The sequence below is a fragment of the Cydia amplana genome, chromosome 2 (genome assembly GCF_948474715.1).
Source record: "Cydia amplana chromosome 2, ilCydAmpl1.1, whole genome shotgun sequence".
NCBI lineage: Eukaryota > Metazoa > Arthropoda > Insecta > Lepidoptera > Tortricidae > Cydia > Cydia amplana.
Genome location: NC_086070.1, coordinates 13,845,156 through 13,865,190, shown reverse-complemented (window position 1 = coordinate 13,865,190; position 20,035 = coordinate 13,845,156). Strand labels below are relative to the sequence as shown.

At 36.4% G+C, this 20,035-nt stretch overlaps 1 protein-coding gene across 1 annotated transcript in view; it reads right to left on the bottom strand.

The window, feature by feature from the left end:
- LOC134656286 (photoreceptor-specific nuclear receptor) overlaps positions 1–20,035 on the bottom strand; it is a 32,266-nt gene that overhangs the window by 3,874 nt on the left and 8,357 nt on the right. The window contains exons 4-5 of the mRNA XM_063511808.1: positions 17,884–17,987; positions 353–467 (exon numbers count right to left, since the gene is read on the bottom strand). Of these exons, the coding sequence (XP_063367878.1) occupies positions 353–467; positions 17,884–17,987 (219 nt within the window). The remainder of the gene's footprint in view (positions 1–352; positions 468–17,883; positions 17,988–20,035) is intronic.

Genomic DNA, 20,035 nt, shown 5'->3' with positions numbered 1-20,035 from the left:
CGGACGATTAATTAAAAAGAAAAGGGTTTTTTTTATACTAATCCAGTTGGATCATTTTGATGACGGTATTTTCTTAAACTGGACGGGGAAGTTGGCGATTGTACCTTCAAAGAATCTTTCCAAAAGACAAGTCAAAGAGTGATGCACTTCAAAGATGGGTCTTTTACACGACTTCATGCTAAATAAGGGTTCTGTTTGTCGTGGTTTCAAATGAACTCGCATTGAATTTTTGAAAAACCAGTCGTTCAATACCTAGAAAGATCTTCCTGAAAACTCTAAATAACTTTTTGCAATCATGTTACATATAGACGCAGCAAAACGAAGATCCTGCTCGAATTAAAAATTAACTTACCCAAAAACACCTACTGCCACCGCAGCTTCTCTCAGAGCGCGTTCTTGGTCCATATCCCTCAGCGTCTCTGGTCGGATCGTGGCAGTGTTGCGAGGTTGGCGCTCATTCTGTACCGCTGTGAACAAAATACATACATGCATCAAACTCTTTTAATAGTGTGTCGATAGCAAACAACCACATAGCCCGCCTGACAGTAAACAGATTCCGTCCTAATCATCTCAAGGAGCCCAGAAGACTCGTGTAAACTCCAACACTCGCCAACCCTGATAGAATCCCTCGCAATCAAATGCTCAGGATGGTCGTTCGGCTATATAATTAGGTACCTACTACATTTTACTTCCATTTCATACAATCTACTATTTATGTATAGGGAGGAAGCGAGACTTTCGGGAAATGTGACTTGCCTTAATTAATTGAAAGTGCCTACTATCAGTTGATATTTGAAATCCTGTTCCAAAAACGCAGTGTTTGAAGATCACCGGCGGAGGTTCCCCGAAGATTTCAGCGATGCGAGGGGAAATAAAAATGCACTCCATGAAGTGCACACACGTCTGGGAAGTTTACCAGCTAAAGAGGGTGGATGGTGGGAGCGGAGCTTAGTAATGTAGCCTTATAGAAAATTCACATGGGAAGTCCCGGTCAAAGTTAATTTTAAGGGATAAGGGTTTATTCGATTTTAAGGGAGATATGCATAACTACTTAGGACATAGGGTAACTTATTTTTCATGTATACATATTAAAAGTGAATAAAAAGCGTTGGTGTGGCCTACCGGTAAGACGTGTGATTTTTATCCCGAAGGTTGCGGGTTGAAACCCCGGGTCATACCAATGAGCTTCTTGAAACTTATTATGTGCATTGTGCAGTCTACGAAATATTAGACTATTATTGCATGTTAATGGTAGGTCAAGTAGTTGTTGGTTCGACATGTTCGTGTGTACCTATAAATTATTTCAATATTGAAATTGAAATAATAATTAATTTTAGACATTCCATTCTGCGACGTACGCGATTTTCCTCTCCGTGGGTATTCTATGTATTTTACTACACACTCAATGATTGAGTTACGCATTAAACTGTCTAATTTCATGAACTAAAATGACTAAAAGTCATTAAGACTCAAACAACGCAATTAATTAGTTATAAAATTCAGTATTGTTGTAATGAGTCAGCTTTTACAAGTAAATTAGTTTTATTTGTTTCACAAAATATCAATGTCTACCCCACCGAGGCCGCCATTCGTGAACGTTCTGTTAATAAAACCCCGTCATCCGAAAGTCTGACAAAACAGCTCACATAAAACTGCAAATGACACGCGCCCCCTCCCCCCAGTGGGGGTGAGGGTGGGGGCTTCTATTTGATTTTATTGCCGCCCCGTGCACCTTTTACTGGCGAACTTTACCTAACGGGACAAACTAGTTGGGGACGTTGGTTTTGCTGCTACTTTTGTGGGTACTTAAATATATGTATATAGGGTATGTACCTAATACCTATAGTATAGGGTTTTAACGCACGGCCACGGAAGAAGGAAAAGTTTACAAAACTTAAAATGTTATTCAAACCTATATACTCATACCTATCTATAATCGTGTGTCATACTAACAAAAAATCGTAATATTTTTAAATAGATAGGTAGGCATGTATAAAATTTTAATTAAATTCAAATTTCATTTTGTATTTTTTTTAATTAAATTCAATAAATCATGAATTTAAGGGTACCTATTAAGCTTAAATTACCTACTTAAAAAGTACCTATGGTTAATGATGATGATAAAATTAATAAAGTAAAACTGTTTTAAATAAAAAAGACCTTTACTTAGATATTAGATATACATACCTATAGGTGAACCCACAGACTTGTAATTGTCGCTCGCGCTTGACAGACAGCTGAAGTGTGCGAAAGGGAAGCCCTCGCGTATATGAACATCGCATGAGTGCGAAAGAGTCAGACTACAAATGAGAAAACGTGACCATTTTGGAGTTTGACAACGGCCGCGGACGGCCAAGAGCGTATCACCGTAATTTTCAATTTGAAAAATATACACAAGTTCGGAAGAAAACTATTTGATTAAGTAATACAATGAAGATAGTGTTTTGTAGTGTACCGGATTTCAGTGTCACGGGGCCAAATAAACCTAGCAAATACTCATTTCAGAGGAATTATGATATTCCGAGCGAAATTTTCTTGACAATATTTTGTCAAATTAACAGCATAAAAAGTGTAAGAAGCCGGTTTATACAGTTAATTATAAGTTTTTCTTGCTTTGTGTGCTAATATTTTATCATATTACGCAATAATTTAAGATATTTTGTGTAAAAACATAAACTGTTACTTTACGCTAGGGCTTGACAAAATGTTCAGATGACAGTATCGATAACTTGTCGGTATATTAATAGCTATGTAATAATTTCTTCACAAGACATCATTAAGATATTAACCTTTATAACCGACTTCAAATAATAACGATTGTTATACCTTTTTGAAGGTGCACATGTTTAGCAGTAAATTTAAACTTCACTTTCCAACACAGTAAGAGTTAGACTAAGATAAGTCTGTAACGATTTTGATAGCACACGGAGTTCAAGTGTTATTTATACGTCATAACGTCGTAAATTTTAACGTTTGAAAAAAAACCGGCCAAGTGCGAGTCGGACTCGCGTTTCAAGGGTTCCGTACATTAAGTCCGACTCACGCTTGACCACATTTCTGATAGGTTTTCCTGTCATCTATAGGTAAAGAACTATTTTGTGTATTTTTTTCAAAATTTTAGACCCAGTAGTTTCGAAGATAAGGGGGGGGAGGGGAATGGTCATTATTTGCCTATTTTCTTGAATAACTGCGAAACTATTAATCCTAAAATTATAAAAAATATATATTTGAGATTCTTACAATGAGCTCTTTCATCTGATATGTAACACGATATATGTAGTTTGAAAAAACTTTATTTTTTAATTTTCTCATTTACCTCCCAAAAATGGCCTCCATATTTAAAATTCATTTGTTTACGTTACACGTCCATCTTTGGGTCATAAACTTACATATGTGTGCAAATTTCAACTTAATTGGTCCAGTAGTTTCGGAGAAAATAGGCTGTGATAGACGGACGGACAGACAGATAGACAGACGCACGAGTGATCCTATTAGGGTTCCGTTTTTTCCTTTTGAGGTACGGAACCCTAAAAACGGTAATTTACAAACAAACAAACAAATTTACAAACTTATAACTAGGTAAATATAAAAATTAAGGGTAGGTATATAATTATATGCTATTAGGCCATAGGTACCCGGCTAAATGTACCTAGTACGCTGCTGGCGTTTCCTCTTTGCACCGCTAGCGAAATACGCTGGATAATACGTTTAAAATAACACATTTGAAAAAGTTGTCGATAAAGCAACCAAACACCGACAGATTATTAATATGTTGTAACACGACATCACTATTTTTGATCTCACATAGACAATTTACGCACACACTTGCATTTCATTTTTGGTCGCACTTTTGAAGATTGACAGTTGTTCTTGTCTATTCTAATTCTATGGGTGAACCAGGATCTATTGAGGGTGCGCCATGTTACGGAAATTTGTTGGTACTAATTTCTAGCAATGGCAACAATTTTAATAATAGACAACATCTACCCTCTATGATAGTTGTCAATATTGACAATGTAAACATTTGTCTAGTTTCGTGTGAATTATTATTAGACTGCAATAATCATGCCGAAAGTTCTAGATTTTACAGAGAAAAAAGTTGTAAATAGTGTATATAGTTATTTATTGAAAAAAAAAAACGTGCGGGAGAGAAATTTCTTCCATTAGAAAACATAACGAAATTAGCATCTGAATTGACGGGTAAGTTTCAAACTTATGGACAAATGTCACTATAGTCAGGTCGTCACGATTTGGTTGATGTCGTGTAATAATTTGATTTGTGTATTAGGTGTATCGCATGCATCGGTATCACGGATTGCTAGCGAAGGGCGTAAGGGCGTAATTAAACGACCAAACCTAAAAAAAAGAAAACAAAAAAATTATCTATATAAATTCTTACTTATAACTCTTGCGTTACTTATTGACTTTACGCTATTCATTTTATCTAAATCGAGTCAGCCATTTAAGCGTAAAAACCGAAGAAATATCCAAACATCAAACTTCGCACTTATTAAAGTTGTCGGAATAAAACAAAAATCATCTGCCAATTTCCATTGTCCCCACTATACAAATTGTTGCTATATAAAATTCAAAACGAGCGCCCTCTTGACAATACTCCCAAAGTTCTGGTTTACCTATACATCATATAGTATATGTCTTATGTGCTACTGCTATTATTTTGATGGCAGGGACATAAATGCGTTTTATGGGTGTGTTGTCGTTTTCGATTCTACTCCCCATTTCTTTTACGACATCCATTTGAGCCATAGTAGGTATCTTCTTCTGCATACAATACACATGCATATAAATATACATTTTGGTGAGTACGAGAATCAATTTTGGATTCTTTCGCTTGCTCGGGTATCAATAATATCAATATTGGCAGTTAAGCAAACAACAACTTTGCCCCCTTGAAAAACTAATAACTATTTGAGGCCTTCGTTGTGTAGCATATGATTGCAGGTGACTAGAAGTACATAGTCATTAACGTGAATATACATTTAAGCACTATGTATGCTAATAAATGAAGTATTGTACCTAAGCAGCGTAATAGGTAAGTAATTAATTAACTAGGTACTTTTGGTTTGGTTGCACCAGCCACAATTGACGGACTGATTAATGAGGATTACCTCCACCTCTGACAAAAAAAAAGTATATAACGTAAGCGCGGGCTACCCGCTACGAGCGTAGCTGATAACCCACCTAGCGAGTCGCTGGCAGTGAATGTGTTATAACTATCAATAGGATAAAATTTTAGTGAACGTCATTTTGACTATCATTTGGTGCAACCGGCCCTTAATCTAAAAGCAAACTACCATCCGCCGTTTACAACGAAACCGACTAACCGTAACCTACAGTTAACTGACAGACTCGAGGCACTCGGATTAACCCCCACACAAGCGCCTCCCTCCCCAACTATAAATCAACTTGCCCCTCCTACTTCCGGCCGCAGCCATCTTTGAGGTCTCACTTCCGGCGCCAGGAAAGGGATAGCTGTTAGTTTTTCGTCATGTGTAAAGGCGACGGATTGTTTTTTACAACTTGAGAGTAAAAGCTTTCAGGCTTGAAAAAAAAATTATGGTGCTTACGTAATATACCTACCTACTGTCAGTCGGTACTGTAGGCTGTATTTTTCTTCTGGTTTCCCTAGTATATTTGTTTGATCAAAATTACATTTTACCTAAAATAGCAAGATCCAGACTTTCAGAATAGTCACTGAAAGTTTTGGTTTCGCTAAAGAAATTCATTATGGATCTTCGATCAACACGGGCTTCCGACACGTCGGAAGGGATAGGCCCAAGCGATATCTTGACATTCAAATCATTCTGCCATTTTTCGCGGGGGGGAACGTGCACACAGTCGCACTTCTCACACACTTACGTACAAAATCCAATCTGTAATGACGACACAAATACATAGAAAATGACACCCTACACAGACAAATCTTGCACACCGCGATCTGTTTATGTGTACGGACGAGTCACAAGTGTCACAACACGCACACTAACACAATTTCGTCAAGAGATGAGAAGTCGGATTTGTCACTCGACCGATCCGCAATTTGTACTGGGCGAGAAAAATCGATAATTCCAGCAATTACATGAGACTAAAATATAATAATTGTGTTTAAATGTAATTAAACGTATGACATGTAAAAAAAATATTACATGTGAAATGTAACACCTTCTTTTTGTAAATTTGATGTCCCCGACCTCTTTTTACAACAAAAGACAAACGAACACTTAGGCATTTTTTCTGCTGCTGTGTTCACTCGCGCGTCTGGACTCGGTCTAGTTAAAAATCCGAGAGCAACTAGTTTTATTACCCGCGCTAGATCAGTTGATCTTGTACCTAGGCAGAGGGGAAATAGTGCGAATGCCGCATCCCTTCCGTGTTGATCGAAGTTATGGATCGTACCAGCTACCGAACAGACCGTTTTTAGTTGGGAACTTACGAGTAGTCTGTTTTTTAGACGCCTTTTTCTTTAAAGTAACTTTTTTTGTTCTTCTACAGGCAATAAAGATGAGCGAAAAGTCGAGTACAATTCTATTATATAAATAACATGTTATGACGAAGTAGGTATACTATATACAAAAATTATTACATAATTATAATTAACAAAACGTTTGGGGAAAATGATTCACCCGATACCACTCATGATGACGTCATGATATTTTGAAAATAACAAGCCTAATATAACAATAATATAAAATTGTCCTACGACATGAGCCCCAATTATATTTTATTATTAGCGATATATGTATTAAGTACTGTATTATTTTCCTTGTCTTATCTTCTTCAACATATGCGATATCAAATATTGCAAAATAATTACAAGTTAGATATTTTTATTCCTCAATTTATTAAAAAAAACATACTACCCATTGGGGCTTGGGGCTTTGAAAATCGAATACAAAGTTAATCAATAACATACGAAAATTACACATTATGTAAGTACATATACTTACTAGCACAATACTTATTTATATCATTCCGTTACTTAGACATTAGATACTGATAGATTCTTAACTCACAGCCTAAATCGTTGAAGAAAACGTAGTCTTGACCATGAAAAAAATAGTTGACTTATTATAACGTTAGCGTTCAATTAAGATTATGTATTTTTGAAATTCAGCCCCTAGAAGAAGCTCACATGGCGTTGACATTTTTAATCGACCGTTAATCGGATAAAGTCGTGATTGGAGGCTAGTATAGTATTTTTTGTTTTATACCTAGGTCCTACATAATACATTGATGCTACAGTTCAGCTCTCTGATAAAAGGAAAATACTTCTATTTACAAATACGTGTACATTAACAATTTTGTTTTTTTCCACAACTTCACGGTTTTCCAACAACATTACGTGTAACAAAAATGCTGGCAATCAAACTTCGAACTTTTATTTGCATCCCCCAATGAAATGCAACTCCAACAATGAAACGTTGATCCAATTTGTAGGAGGAAGGTGTCAGACAGGCGTAATGAAGTAAAGCTACTACATAGTGATGTAGGCGACTGCTCTTAACGAGGATTTATACCTCTGTCATGGAACAATATACCATATCTACTAATAAAAGCTAGTAAAAGGAAATTGATTCAAGAGTTTAATTAGCATTCAAATCGATGTGTTTGATTTAGGTAGTCGTCTCGTCATGTTCTTGTTACAACTTTTTGTTCTAAAACCCGAATACATTTTGTATGAGGAAACGGTGAACAACTCAACACTTAGTACGTGGAAAAACGAACCTAGCGTAAATCGAATATTTAATTTTTAACAGATACTTTATTCATTCAAATTCAAATATCTTTACTGATCTTTACAAAATGGCAAAGTAATCTTAACTAACACCGACACCTATTTATAAAGGGGTAATTTACTAATAAAATAATCGTAATTTACAATTCTTGAATATAACTGTAACTTTAGAAATTTACCGGCAAATCTGTAACTTAACGTAGCCGACGGCACATCATTAGTCGGGGGCACAGAAGCGCACCCTGAGGCACGCCCGCCCCTTTATCACTTTACTTTAGCTTTGTATTATTTTGCTCTCGGCTCTTTGAAAAGGAAAGCGTAATTTGGTTACGTTTTGAGATGTCGACGGTAGTCAGGACTCAGGACAATCTAATTATTCTCGGCACTGCGTTTCACGTTGTCAAAAGCCTTAGCTAGTTCAACTAAACCAATTAAGGGTTTCGCTGTAATTACGCCTGTCTGGGTGGAGTGGACTGTTGAAGTTTTTGATTTGTTTCGTTCGTTAACAAAATATGAATAAAGCGGACAAGGGCTTTGTACTGTTATAGTATTTTATGCAACCGTTGTTTAAGAAAGGTCAAAAAAGGCGAGTGGCGTGAGTAACAATTTGAGGCGAAGCCGAAAATTGTTAATAAAGACGCCACGAGTATTTTTTGACTCAGTTAAACAACGTTGCATATAGGGTTGCCAGATGGTCGGGATTTGGCGGGATTCTCCCGATTTTTAGCATGTGTTCCCGATTCCCGACAAAGTGAAAATTGTCCCGAAAAACAGCTTCACGTAATTCACGTTAAATAGTGAAAAAGGCGAAGTAATTGTAAAATCGGTAAAAAGTAACATAAAATACATGTGGCAAGCGCAAGCTAAGAAATAAATTAGTTCCTTTTTTATTATTGATACCTAATAAGTATAAGTATGATAAATGATAATATTGGCACATAATCAGAAGACATTTTTTTTTTGTTTGTTCAAGTTCTCAAATAATGTATACTATTTTTATATAAAAACGTCTATGGGCAGAGCAGCTGGCCTGACGTAGTGCCAATAATGTAAAATATCGTTGTTTTTGATACAATTACTTTAATTGGAATACTTTTTTTCCCGACTTAAGTCCCAAAATCCCGAAAAATGGATATGAATTCCCGATAATAGCGCCTTTCGATCTGGCAACCCTAGTTGCATACAATACTTTTTCTACGACCAAGCACTTACTTTGAAATAAAATTGTAAATTTTACAAATATTTTTCATTCAAGAATTAGCATAAATGGAGAGTACGGGAGGAAAAAGAATGAATGAAATTAAAAAAACATGTCTATTGTACACTTATTTGTCAGAGATGTCATTTAATATAAGGTTGGCAACAATGTATTTCATTCAATATTTTTTAAGTGGTCATTACACGAAGTATCGAAAAAGTGCCAACCAGACACTGCGTGTATGCACAAATGCTTTTTTGGGGAATAGACTATAAGGTGTCTTGACAACTATAAGGTAGGGTTTTAAAGGTATGTGCACGACCCTTTAAATGACAAATAAAAGTACGGGGGTAGAAAAAGTTTTAAACGATACTGCTTTTTATTTTTATATATAGAATTTTCGAACTGAATTGTTACAATATTAAGCGTATGTGGTGTATTAAAATACAACATAAATATACGAGTAAATATGTCAGAAAAAATTAAGGCTTTGGCTTCTTGTTTTTTGATCGGAACTCAAAATTTTAATATGATCTCAATGATTTTTGCTTCAGAATAAATATGAGCGAGATGCACTGCGACCTGCTAGTATAATGTAATGTCAGATAAATATCAAATCAAGGACAGATTTACGTTTAAATGGCACTCATACCTAAACATTTATCATATTTTAAAATATCTTGATAGGTAATTAATTATGTTGACAAAATACATATTCTAAATAGGTAAGGGCAAACTCTAATCCCAACATTTATTTAATTAAATCCTGCGTGTTATTACAATACCTGCCTAATGAATAAGACAGTACTTATCCGTTTTGTTCTATATGTATAGAGTGTAAAGCAGAGAATTAAAGATTCATTTGTAAAATTAAATGCTAATGGGGCGATTTTGAGTTTTAATCCGCGCCGCAGCTCCTTCGCGAGCCTTAAGCTCTAGATTACGTGGTACAGTCGGATACATAATCTGATATTTGCTACCAATTATTAAGTAGGTACCAGGCACCTAAATCATTTTAGAATAATAGGGCTAGATACATAATGTTAGTGTCTGGCTTAGGTGGATAGGGATCATACTGAACTCTATCAAGTAGGTAGTCGGTATTAATTGATGAACAAATTATATGTAGGTAGTTAACGAAACATAATTTGCACCGGTTAATCATAGGTAAGTATAAGTTGTTTGAGAGTTCATCGACTATAAAAAAATAAACACTAGGTACAGTCGACGTCAAAGAGAAATTTACAGCCAAAGTAACAAAAAAATGTTTACACGACCTAAATGCTATGACAATAAAGTCGTGTAAATAATTTTTTGTAACGTTAGTCGTAAAGATCTCTTTGACGTCGACTGTACCTTCCTATTCTAAGAAGCTCATTAAAAAAAAAATATAACAACATATTTTAGTATCTTATATCAAGAACTATATTATATTTAATCAGAAAATCACTTTTGTCATGTTTGCGAACGCTTAACCAAAAATATAAAACATTCCAATTAAATACATAGTAAAATAACATTTGTTTTGCTCTTTTGCATCAAGGCTATTTTATTAATCATATTTATAAATAGAATTATATTCACTTAGGCATGTATTTTATAAACGTTCTGGCTATTAGCTTAAGGAAAAACCCAACACGTGTCATGTAAAAAAATACTTTGAGTTCAAGAAGTAGGCACCGCAAACGCAATAAATTTTAATCAAGTACCTAGGCAAGTACAAGGTAGGTATTTAGGACTAATTTATTATGTTGATTGTGAAGTAATAAATTACATTATGTCCTTTTTCATAGATAGGTTGTCAGTCACACTCAAGATTAACTCACTGTGACCGAGTATACCTAAACCCGGCGTCGCGTACCCTAACAGTTAACTGTTTATACCGAAGTTAAGGCTGCAGTAACAGACACTGATTAATGCGAATTTAATCCTTGCACAAAACCCTTAAATCCGGCCCTGAATAATGGCCCTTGTCCCCCAAAGAGTCACATCTCTCCAAACTTGCGATCAAATATAAACTTTAACCCCCTGTAATTACGCCCTAAATCCAATGGGATGCAACAAAAACAAAGCCCCATCGAATTTCGAGATAAATCCAGATTTCTAACTTTTAAACGAACAAATATGATTTTAAATGGTAGCAGGTTAGGGTTGATTTTAAGTCCACTCGAAAATAAATTTTATATCCGTCTATTCAACTCGAATTTCAACCCTAATATTATGAAAATAAATCCAAAATTCCATTGGATCCAATTGTTGGAATCAATAACCATTAAACCGAATCAACTCGACAGAAGTCGTTTGAGAGCGAGACGGGCTTAGAGCTTAACGCGCGAGTGAGGTGGTCGACACGATATCGAGGCCTTTCACTTTGACTAAATGGCTATGGGAGTTTGCGGCCAGATGAGACCTGCACCTGATGTGTTTGATTTTATCTCGCAATTATGGCAATTTTATTGTTTTCTAAAAACAAGGACGACGCACAGGAGGCAGCGAAGCTTAATAAATGGAGTTATAGAAACTTTATACAGCAATGGGATTCAATCTGTATATTTTATTTCTAATATTCTTAATCGGACTTAATGATTAGATTTGCATAAACATAGAAACAAATTAAAAGTGGAAGAATCCACTGTATTGGGTGCGACTTGAATCCACGACCTGGATCGCCAGCCCAGTGCCATCTGAGCTACCAAGACCTTACCCAATACAGCGAATATTTCCACCATATAGGTAGGCTAGGTACCTACTATGAGTGACAGTGAATGTTTCCGTTGTCCGCAGACGTTTCTGCTGGATACAAAATTAATTTTATATTTGCATACCTACTTATAAATACATACTTAATAATTTCTCTGTTTTTTTGGACTTTCATACCTTTAAATATCCCCATCATGGCTTCCAAATTGCCCCTCGAGACCACCTCGCGACGGTAGGAAGCGTTGCGAAGTGTTGTTTTTGTATACTGGACTTTTTTCAGTAATTGGTCAAACGAATAACTATTTTAAATGAGTTATTAATTAGAATGAATTAAACACACAATATATACGTAGTGAAAGATACCGGAAGCTGCAATTCAGAAAATTTACCCGTAATCTATAAGAAGAAAGCATGAAAACTAAGGGCAAGATCAGAAGGAGTGATGACCAGACCGCCACGCTTTACCAACGATGTAGTTAAAATGTTAAATGAATAGACAGTCCGTGGTTAAACATCCCCTCATTTAAATACGCGCTCCAGGGCGCTCTTTGTAGCTCCGTAATGAGGCGAATGTGCCACCATTACTCTGCGGTTATTAGATTCAGCTTAAGGGCATTTGCATTGTGGTTTGATTGGCAAGTTTTTAAAATATAACGATTTTCACACGGCTTCACAGCGCTAGCCGTTGATATTTTTTGTAACAAAAATGATTACTTTGTCTTTAAAAAGGTTACTTCCTATTATACAGGGTGGCCAAATAAGAGGTATACACTTTATTTTTGAAATATTATTCTATAAAACATATAAAATATTAAGTATTCCTTGTTAAATATAATATGTAGGGTCAGCAATTACACATGGAAAATAATGTCAGACAAATGTCCACCTCTAGCAGCATGGCAGATGCGAATCCTTTTCATCGCGTTTTTCATCACTTTTTCACACATTTCTGGCGTTATCTCAGCGACAGTGTTTCGAATATTTTGTTTTAATTGCTGAAGGTTCGTTGGCCTATTAGCATAGACACGTCCCTTTAGATAGCCCCACAGAAAAAAGTCAGGAGCTGTTAAATCAGGCGATCTTGGGGGCCAGTCAATGTCACCGTTTCTCGAAATTAATCGACCGGGAATAGTTATTTGTACAACAAGAGATCAAAGTTTGATATTTCTTCGAGTGCTTATTTTGAGTCCCGTGCAAGCGAAAGATTCTATAATAGATTCACGAGCGTAGCGAGTGAATCTAATTTAGAATCTTGAGCGTAGTAAGGGACTCAAAAGCGCACGAGATGTAAATAACTTTGATCTCGTGTAGTACACAACATTTTTCACCTCAGCAGTGAGAACATATTAGAGAACCCGAAAAATGTATTCCTTCTTGATCACTTACCTCTATTCACTCATGTTTTCTTAAGATATACCAACAATTACATTTTTACCTCAGCAGCTCGAACAAGGGTACTTTGCTACTTAAAAACAGTAAGCAAAATCGCATTTTGCTCACTGAGTGAGCAAAATCGCATTTTGCTCATTTTTTCCCACTCAGTGAGCAAAATGCGATTTTGCTCACTGTTTTTAAGTAGCAAAGTACCCTTGTTCGAGCTGCTGAGGTGAAAACGTTATTTTTAATGTTTCTATTGTTTTTAATGATTAAAACACGTTGTTCCGTCGTAAAACGCTCCATAATAAATTTGCCGTATCTACACAAACTAATTTTCATGCAATAACTGTCATATTTACCGCCAAAATAAAATGGCGGCAAAAAAAAGTTGTATACCTCTAAGTTGGCCACCCTGTACGTCTACCACGTCTAGCAAACAAGATTAGGTGAGGTGTATCTCGTGGCAGAAAGAGACATTATAAAGACAGAAATAACAATTGAAGACTACAATTTTAACCACGTTCTTAAGATAAAGATAAAAGATAGTTTATTCAAGTAGGCATAATTACAATGCGCTTATGAACGTCAAATAAGTGGCGGATTTGCTCTAAGGCACAGAATAAATAATAGTACTAAGTACAGAAGAGTCACTCTCTAACAAAACGCGTCTGTTACGATCAGCACAGATATGGCCGCTAGGTGGCGACAGCTCCACGCGCGGCTTATGGCTTTCCCCAAAATTGGGGCCGAACGGATGTACGTACTTAGCTTAGCTTTATTAGCTACTGTAGCAAAGCTACGAAATCGCGGAGTGAGACACGCCTGCCTAAGGTCCAATAGGCCCGGGCCTAGGGCGGCAGCAAGTCTGCAGTCTACTTATATCATGGGTGCTGTGAAATAGGTGGCTAGTAGTTAACTACAGGTCCTGGGGCCTAGGGCGGCAAAGACTGCAAATCCGCCACTAAGAATCAATTTAAATGTATGTTGAAATTATCCAATAGTTTTTGGCGCTATTGTTATAACAATGCACATGAACAATGGTTAAGCCGCCGGCTAAAGGGTTACCACTTACTAATGACACGCTGAGAGGGAGGATATATATTGGTGAGAAAACTTTTAACGATAAATGGATAGTAGAGCTTCAATGGAGTAAAATAAAAGAATAATTGTAACACTGATTTAAACTTTCACGATTTTTACACATTATTAAATTGTACAACGGGACTTAATCGCGTATCTAAGTTTTAAGATTTACCTCCGACGTTTCGAGGACGGCGTTGTCCCCGTGGGCTCGTGGTGGTGGTGATCGTGGTGGTTTTCTCCGAGACCACGGGGACAACGCCGTCCTCGAAACGTCGGAGGTAAATCTTAAAACTTAGATACGCGATTAAGTCCCGTTGTACAATTTAATAATAATTGTAACATACAATTTTAGCTTTACTTCATGGCGTTCTTACAAGACGGCCAATTAAACCTAGCCGCCGTTAAACAACCGTAATTACGCTCTGAAATAACATGAACATTTTAACTAAGTATCTATAATACTAAAGAAAACATAGACTCGTTACGAATACTAAGGAAAACAGACACCATTTTTATATACACGGTGGCTAAAAAAAACCGGCCAAGTGCGAGTCGGACTCGCGCACGGAGGGTTCCGCACCATCATACATACATACATCATAGCACAATCTCTCTGCTTTGCCTTAAGGTTGACTGGTAGAGAATGCTTTTGGCATTAAGTCCGCCTTTTGTACGATAAGTTTTTCTTTTGTGCAATAAAGTTTAAATAAATAAATAAATAAATCATAAAAAAATAGAGCAACACGGAAAAAACAAGCAAAAAAACGGTCACCCATCCAAGTACTGACCCCGCCCGACATTGCTTAACTTCGGTCAAAAATCACGTTTGTTGTATGGGAGCCCCACTTAAATCTTTATTTTATTCTGTTTTTAGTATTTGTTGTTATAGCGGCAACAGAAATAAATCATCTGTGAAAATTTCAACTGTCTAGCTATCACGGTTCGTGAGATACAGCCTGGTGACAGACGGACGGACGGACGGACGGACAGCGGAGTCTTAGTAATAGGGTCCCGTTTTTATTTTACCCTTTGGGTACGGAACCCTAATAACCGCATTCCCGTTGCCAGGGAGGTTTTGGGATTACACTGAGCAACTTTTTACTATGGGACCAACCCAGAAATCGCATTTTTTTTTCCCTCCCATAGAAAATGGACCAGCCAAAATGAATGAAACAGACATTTTTTTTTTCGCGATTACCAGCGGTTACGGCGTTGGTCCCACAGTTACAGTATGATCTATATGCTCAGTATAATCCCAAAACCTACCTGGCAACGGACATGCAGTTATTTTTTAGCTACCCTGTAATATTTAATAACAACTTCTTATTAGAACAATGTTCACGCCAACATCAAAGGGGTAAAGCTACTAATTACGCAAACTTAAACAATAATGTGCTTTTCCTCAATGTAATACCAACTAACTTGACTCATGTGTCGCTCTATGGTTTATGTTTTTTTTTTCTTTTTATACGCTGCGCAGGCACGTGTCGCCGCGTGGCACAAACCGCTCCGTATACAAATTATGGCTTACAGGACCCTAAAATGTTATTTTTTTATATTCAATTTGTTCAAGTTAAGTCGTGCATACGTTTGTTAGTTTAGTGTGCATGGATAGGTTTAGTGTAAAATTTAAATGATTGGTTTGACATGATTTTACTTGGTGTTAGTAACATGTAACGAGAAAAAATATCTACCCCCCCATTAGTGTCATGTCATTTCATATGTATATGAGTGTGTTTATTTTCTTGTGTGTGTGTCAAGTTCAAGAAAATGATGGAACTGACGGTGACGACACAGGAACCCTGAGTAGGTAGTAGGTATTATAGTACCAATTGGAACACTTCATTAAACATAACCCAAAATCTATTTAACTTAATCAAGTGGAATTTGGCTTATACATGAAAACCCCTTAATTAGACTTCCTACTAGAATCACAAATTCAGAAACACGGTATAAACTGTTGTCGATTGTGACGTATTACATTAAATAAGTACACATATTAACATTTAAAAATAATTATTCATTTATTCGCAGAATATAACAAAGCAGATTTTTTTTTTGGAGCTTGAAAATATTTATTTAAACTTTATTGCACAGTAAAAATATGTACAAAAGGCGAACTTAATGCCAGAAGGCATTCTCTACCAGTTAACCCTCGGGCCAAACAGAGAGCAAACAGTAATAGGTGCACAAGAAAAATTAAAAGTACGAACAGTTTAATATTAAACATAAATTTTTATGTTGTACAACATACGACAGATATTTCAAATATACATATTATTATTGCTATAATATTAGGCAATATGTGTTTTTAAAATGTAAACAGTAACTTATTATAAGGAGGCAAAACCTTAACTACAAGGTCATTTTAGCTATAGTTTTTGCGTATTTACGTACCTACTTTAAGAAGCTTGAAACTACCTATGCACATGATGCCACCCCTTGATTCCCACGATGAACTTCACATTTCAACAACTTGTATAAACACATCAAAACACATCAAAATCCAACAAAGAACAAATCTGCACAACGCTTGTTCCGTCACATACAGCGATACCAACATACACGTGCAGTTCAACAAAAGATCCCCCGTAGAAAATAATGCGAAGGGCCCGGTGTTCTAACTGCACTTTTATTTTGGTTAGTTGAGGGCAATTAGGCGAAAGTTATTACTGCCGACAAGCCCCTATGTTATCGTTTTAGCAAGTTCATTTTGTTATATTCGTATCTGATTGCATACGAGTAGTAATACCTATGATTTAACCATTTAATAGGTAAGTACCGCAAATCAAAAGCCGTGTAAAACCGAGGCAAAGTTTGCTCGAATAGTTTAATGAAATAACTATTTGGACTAGAACTATTCCTAATAACTATTATTTTACATACTAGAACAAATTAAATTATTTTCAGAAAATATTATAATTTGTTATTATTTCCAGTAGTCACACTACTATAGCGTACCGTTTATTTCAGTTTATTTTAGTTAGGTTCATAACTATTTAGTTCGTATGTCTGCCAAAATTTCTTTTAATGAATAATATTATACTACATAGAAGTCCCATCATATTATGCACTTTGCACTTTCATGTGCACAGGTGTGCTACTACGAGTCCTACGCCTAATAATTGCCACTTACTGTAACCGCCTTTTGAACTTTCAATTACAATAGCAGAACGAGCCGTGATGACGAAGCTTACACTTGACATGCATGACACTGTACTCTGTTACGAGTTACGATTACAATACGACACCAGACACCACAGATTTGACGACACGTTTAACTTAAACTAAAGGAACATCAACGCCTAATAGTTTACCATGAGCAATCTTACTAAAGTCCATTAATATTAATACATTTCGCTGTCTCCGACGGTTGTTTCTGCCAGGAAAATTTTAAGTGGAATACAGACGGTCACGAAAACCAACTTTAACATGGTTGAGGCTATATCAGTTTGTTTTTTTTTTTGATGATTGCCTGATTGGTATACCTCCCGCGGACTCCATCGTTACCTGATATTGAAAACTATGTTTTTTTTAACGATAAAACTATTTTAAAACAAAAACGCAAAAAATCCGGTGACAATAATTTTATTATAATCTTACTTACTACAAATTTTGACGCTGGTTGAGAAAAGACGTATTGTAGAATGATTGATTTTTGACAAGTCAAAAAGTGTAGGTACCAGTTAAGTTGACATATGCCAGTCGCATCACAAGAAATACAATGTCGCAAAATGTCGAACAATATTAAGACTAATTTTAAACTTACCATCTTTGTTCATGCCCATGGCGAGGCATTTTTTGAGTCGGCAGGCCTGGCACTGGTTCCGATGTGCCTTGTCTACAACGCAGCGGCCAGTGCCCGCCTGACACCTGCCAAAAAAATGTTTTATGTCAGACCTATTGAAATCTAGACTGAAATAGAAAACTGATATACGTAATAGAAAAAGCCAAGGCTTCCTGTGCTAGAGGCCCGTTTCGACGGGCTCAGGCCGCACAGGTGACGCGGAGCCACCGGGTCACGGCAGTAATAGAACTTCTCCCAATTTCTCAAGCAGGCATGTTGCGAATATCCGCATCCGCATCCGCATCTGCATCCGCATCCGCATCCGCATTTAATCGATGCGGAGTTTAATGCGGATGCGGATGTGGAACAGGTCGGTACAGGAACGTTTTAGCATCGGCGTAAGTGTTAGACTCCTAGGTAATTTAGTCATTAGCCAAAAAAACCTATTCGAAATGAGCAGTCAAGCGTGAATAGGACTTAATGTACGGAACCCTTGGAACGCGAGTCCGACTCGCACTTGGCCGGTTTTTTGAAAAGAAAATGACTAAAATGTAATATTTGACAAAAAATCGGCATCCGCAACATCCCTGTTCTCAAGTACATGGCATCGTATACAATAATAGTCATGTTATAGTTTTTGTATTTTCTCCTAATTGTCAACCGAGTTGTGGCATGTCTCGTCTCCCTAATAATTACAAGCTTTTATTTACTTGCCCTGTTAGTATGCATGTATGTTAGTTAGTGTGAGTCAAATCTTGAAAGCAAACACTTACCGATTTCTTATTGAGCTGAAAAAGCATATGGAAGTCGGATGACAATGCAATATTATAGTACCAACGCAATTGGAGGTGGCCATAGGAAAACTGTGATGAAAAAACGCGACCTAGTTGTGTTTGGGGTTTTTAGAATAGGGATGTTGACAATTTTTTGGAACTGGTTTTATTTTGTAGATAGACACGTAATAATTACAGAAAAAAATATTAAAAAAATATATTCATTAATTTTGAATAAAAAAACATGTATAATAAGTTTCGTGTTTAAACGCGCCTGAATGCTCCAAACTGTCACGTGACCTTGATGACGTAACGGCGTTTTAAACAAACTGCTATCAGTCATTTCTTTTAATTCTTTATATGGCATCTGACAATTTTTTTTAAAGCCTTAACACACTGCCGCATCGGACAGCGACCTTCTTTCTCGCTCTAACTTATAGCTGCGTCCTTAACGCACCACCTTACACACTATCGATTCGTGCGCCGCACCGCACCAAGATCGCGTTTCGGTACGATAATCTGTAGACACTTAGGCAGGTTTTATAACTTGTCTTTGGTGATTCCACTGTGATTACGTCACGCGCTCCGATTGGCGTTTGCAGTCACGTGATACTGGGCATTATTTTAAATACTTTTGATTATTTTTAATTAATTTATTACGCATATTTACACTTGCAAAATATGATTTTCCGCGTTCTAATATTCCCTGCTATGGTAAAAACAAAACATGTTATATATTCGCGATTCATGTCAACATCCCTATTGTTTTGATGAGTATTAGTTAGCGATAAAAGCTTGTACCAAAACAGAAACTTTTTCAAAAACTTAGTTTTAATTTAATCTCCAAATATTACGCATAGCTTGGATATTGAAATAAAATGTCGATAAGACAGTAGACATTATAACATGATATTGAAAACACGACAAGCAATGACAGCAAAAAAAATAACAAAAGAACTCTCAGTTCATGTTGGCCCCCTATAATGAAATCAAGCAATCAAATCCCACTAATCCCTACCAAAAACTGGGCAACACCAGTGAAAGGGAATGCAAAGAGGTCGCATCTGTAGCGGGTCTATGGCAAAAATTACAATAGAGGGGCTGGCAACACTTGAACCCACTTAATCCGTAGACTGGTAAGCATATTTCTATTCTTGTTGCATCTGTGCCCATGGTAAGGTGTGGGGTTATGATAGCGATAAAAAAGCGGGAAACATTCTAGGCACCAACCAGAGCCATCGTAAATATTTATAAGTAAATATAAGGATGGAAAATAAAAATGTATTTAAGAGTTTTCACCAAAAGAGTGTAGTATGTAATGTTTTTATTAGTGAAAATTTAAGCGTCAAGCCGATACAGAA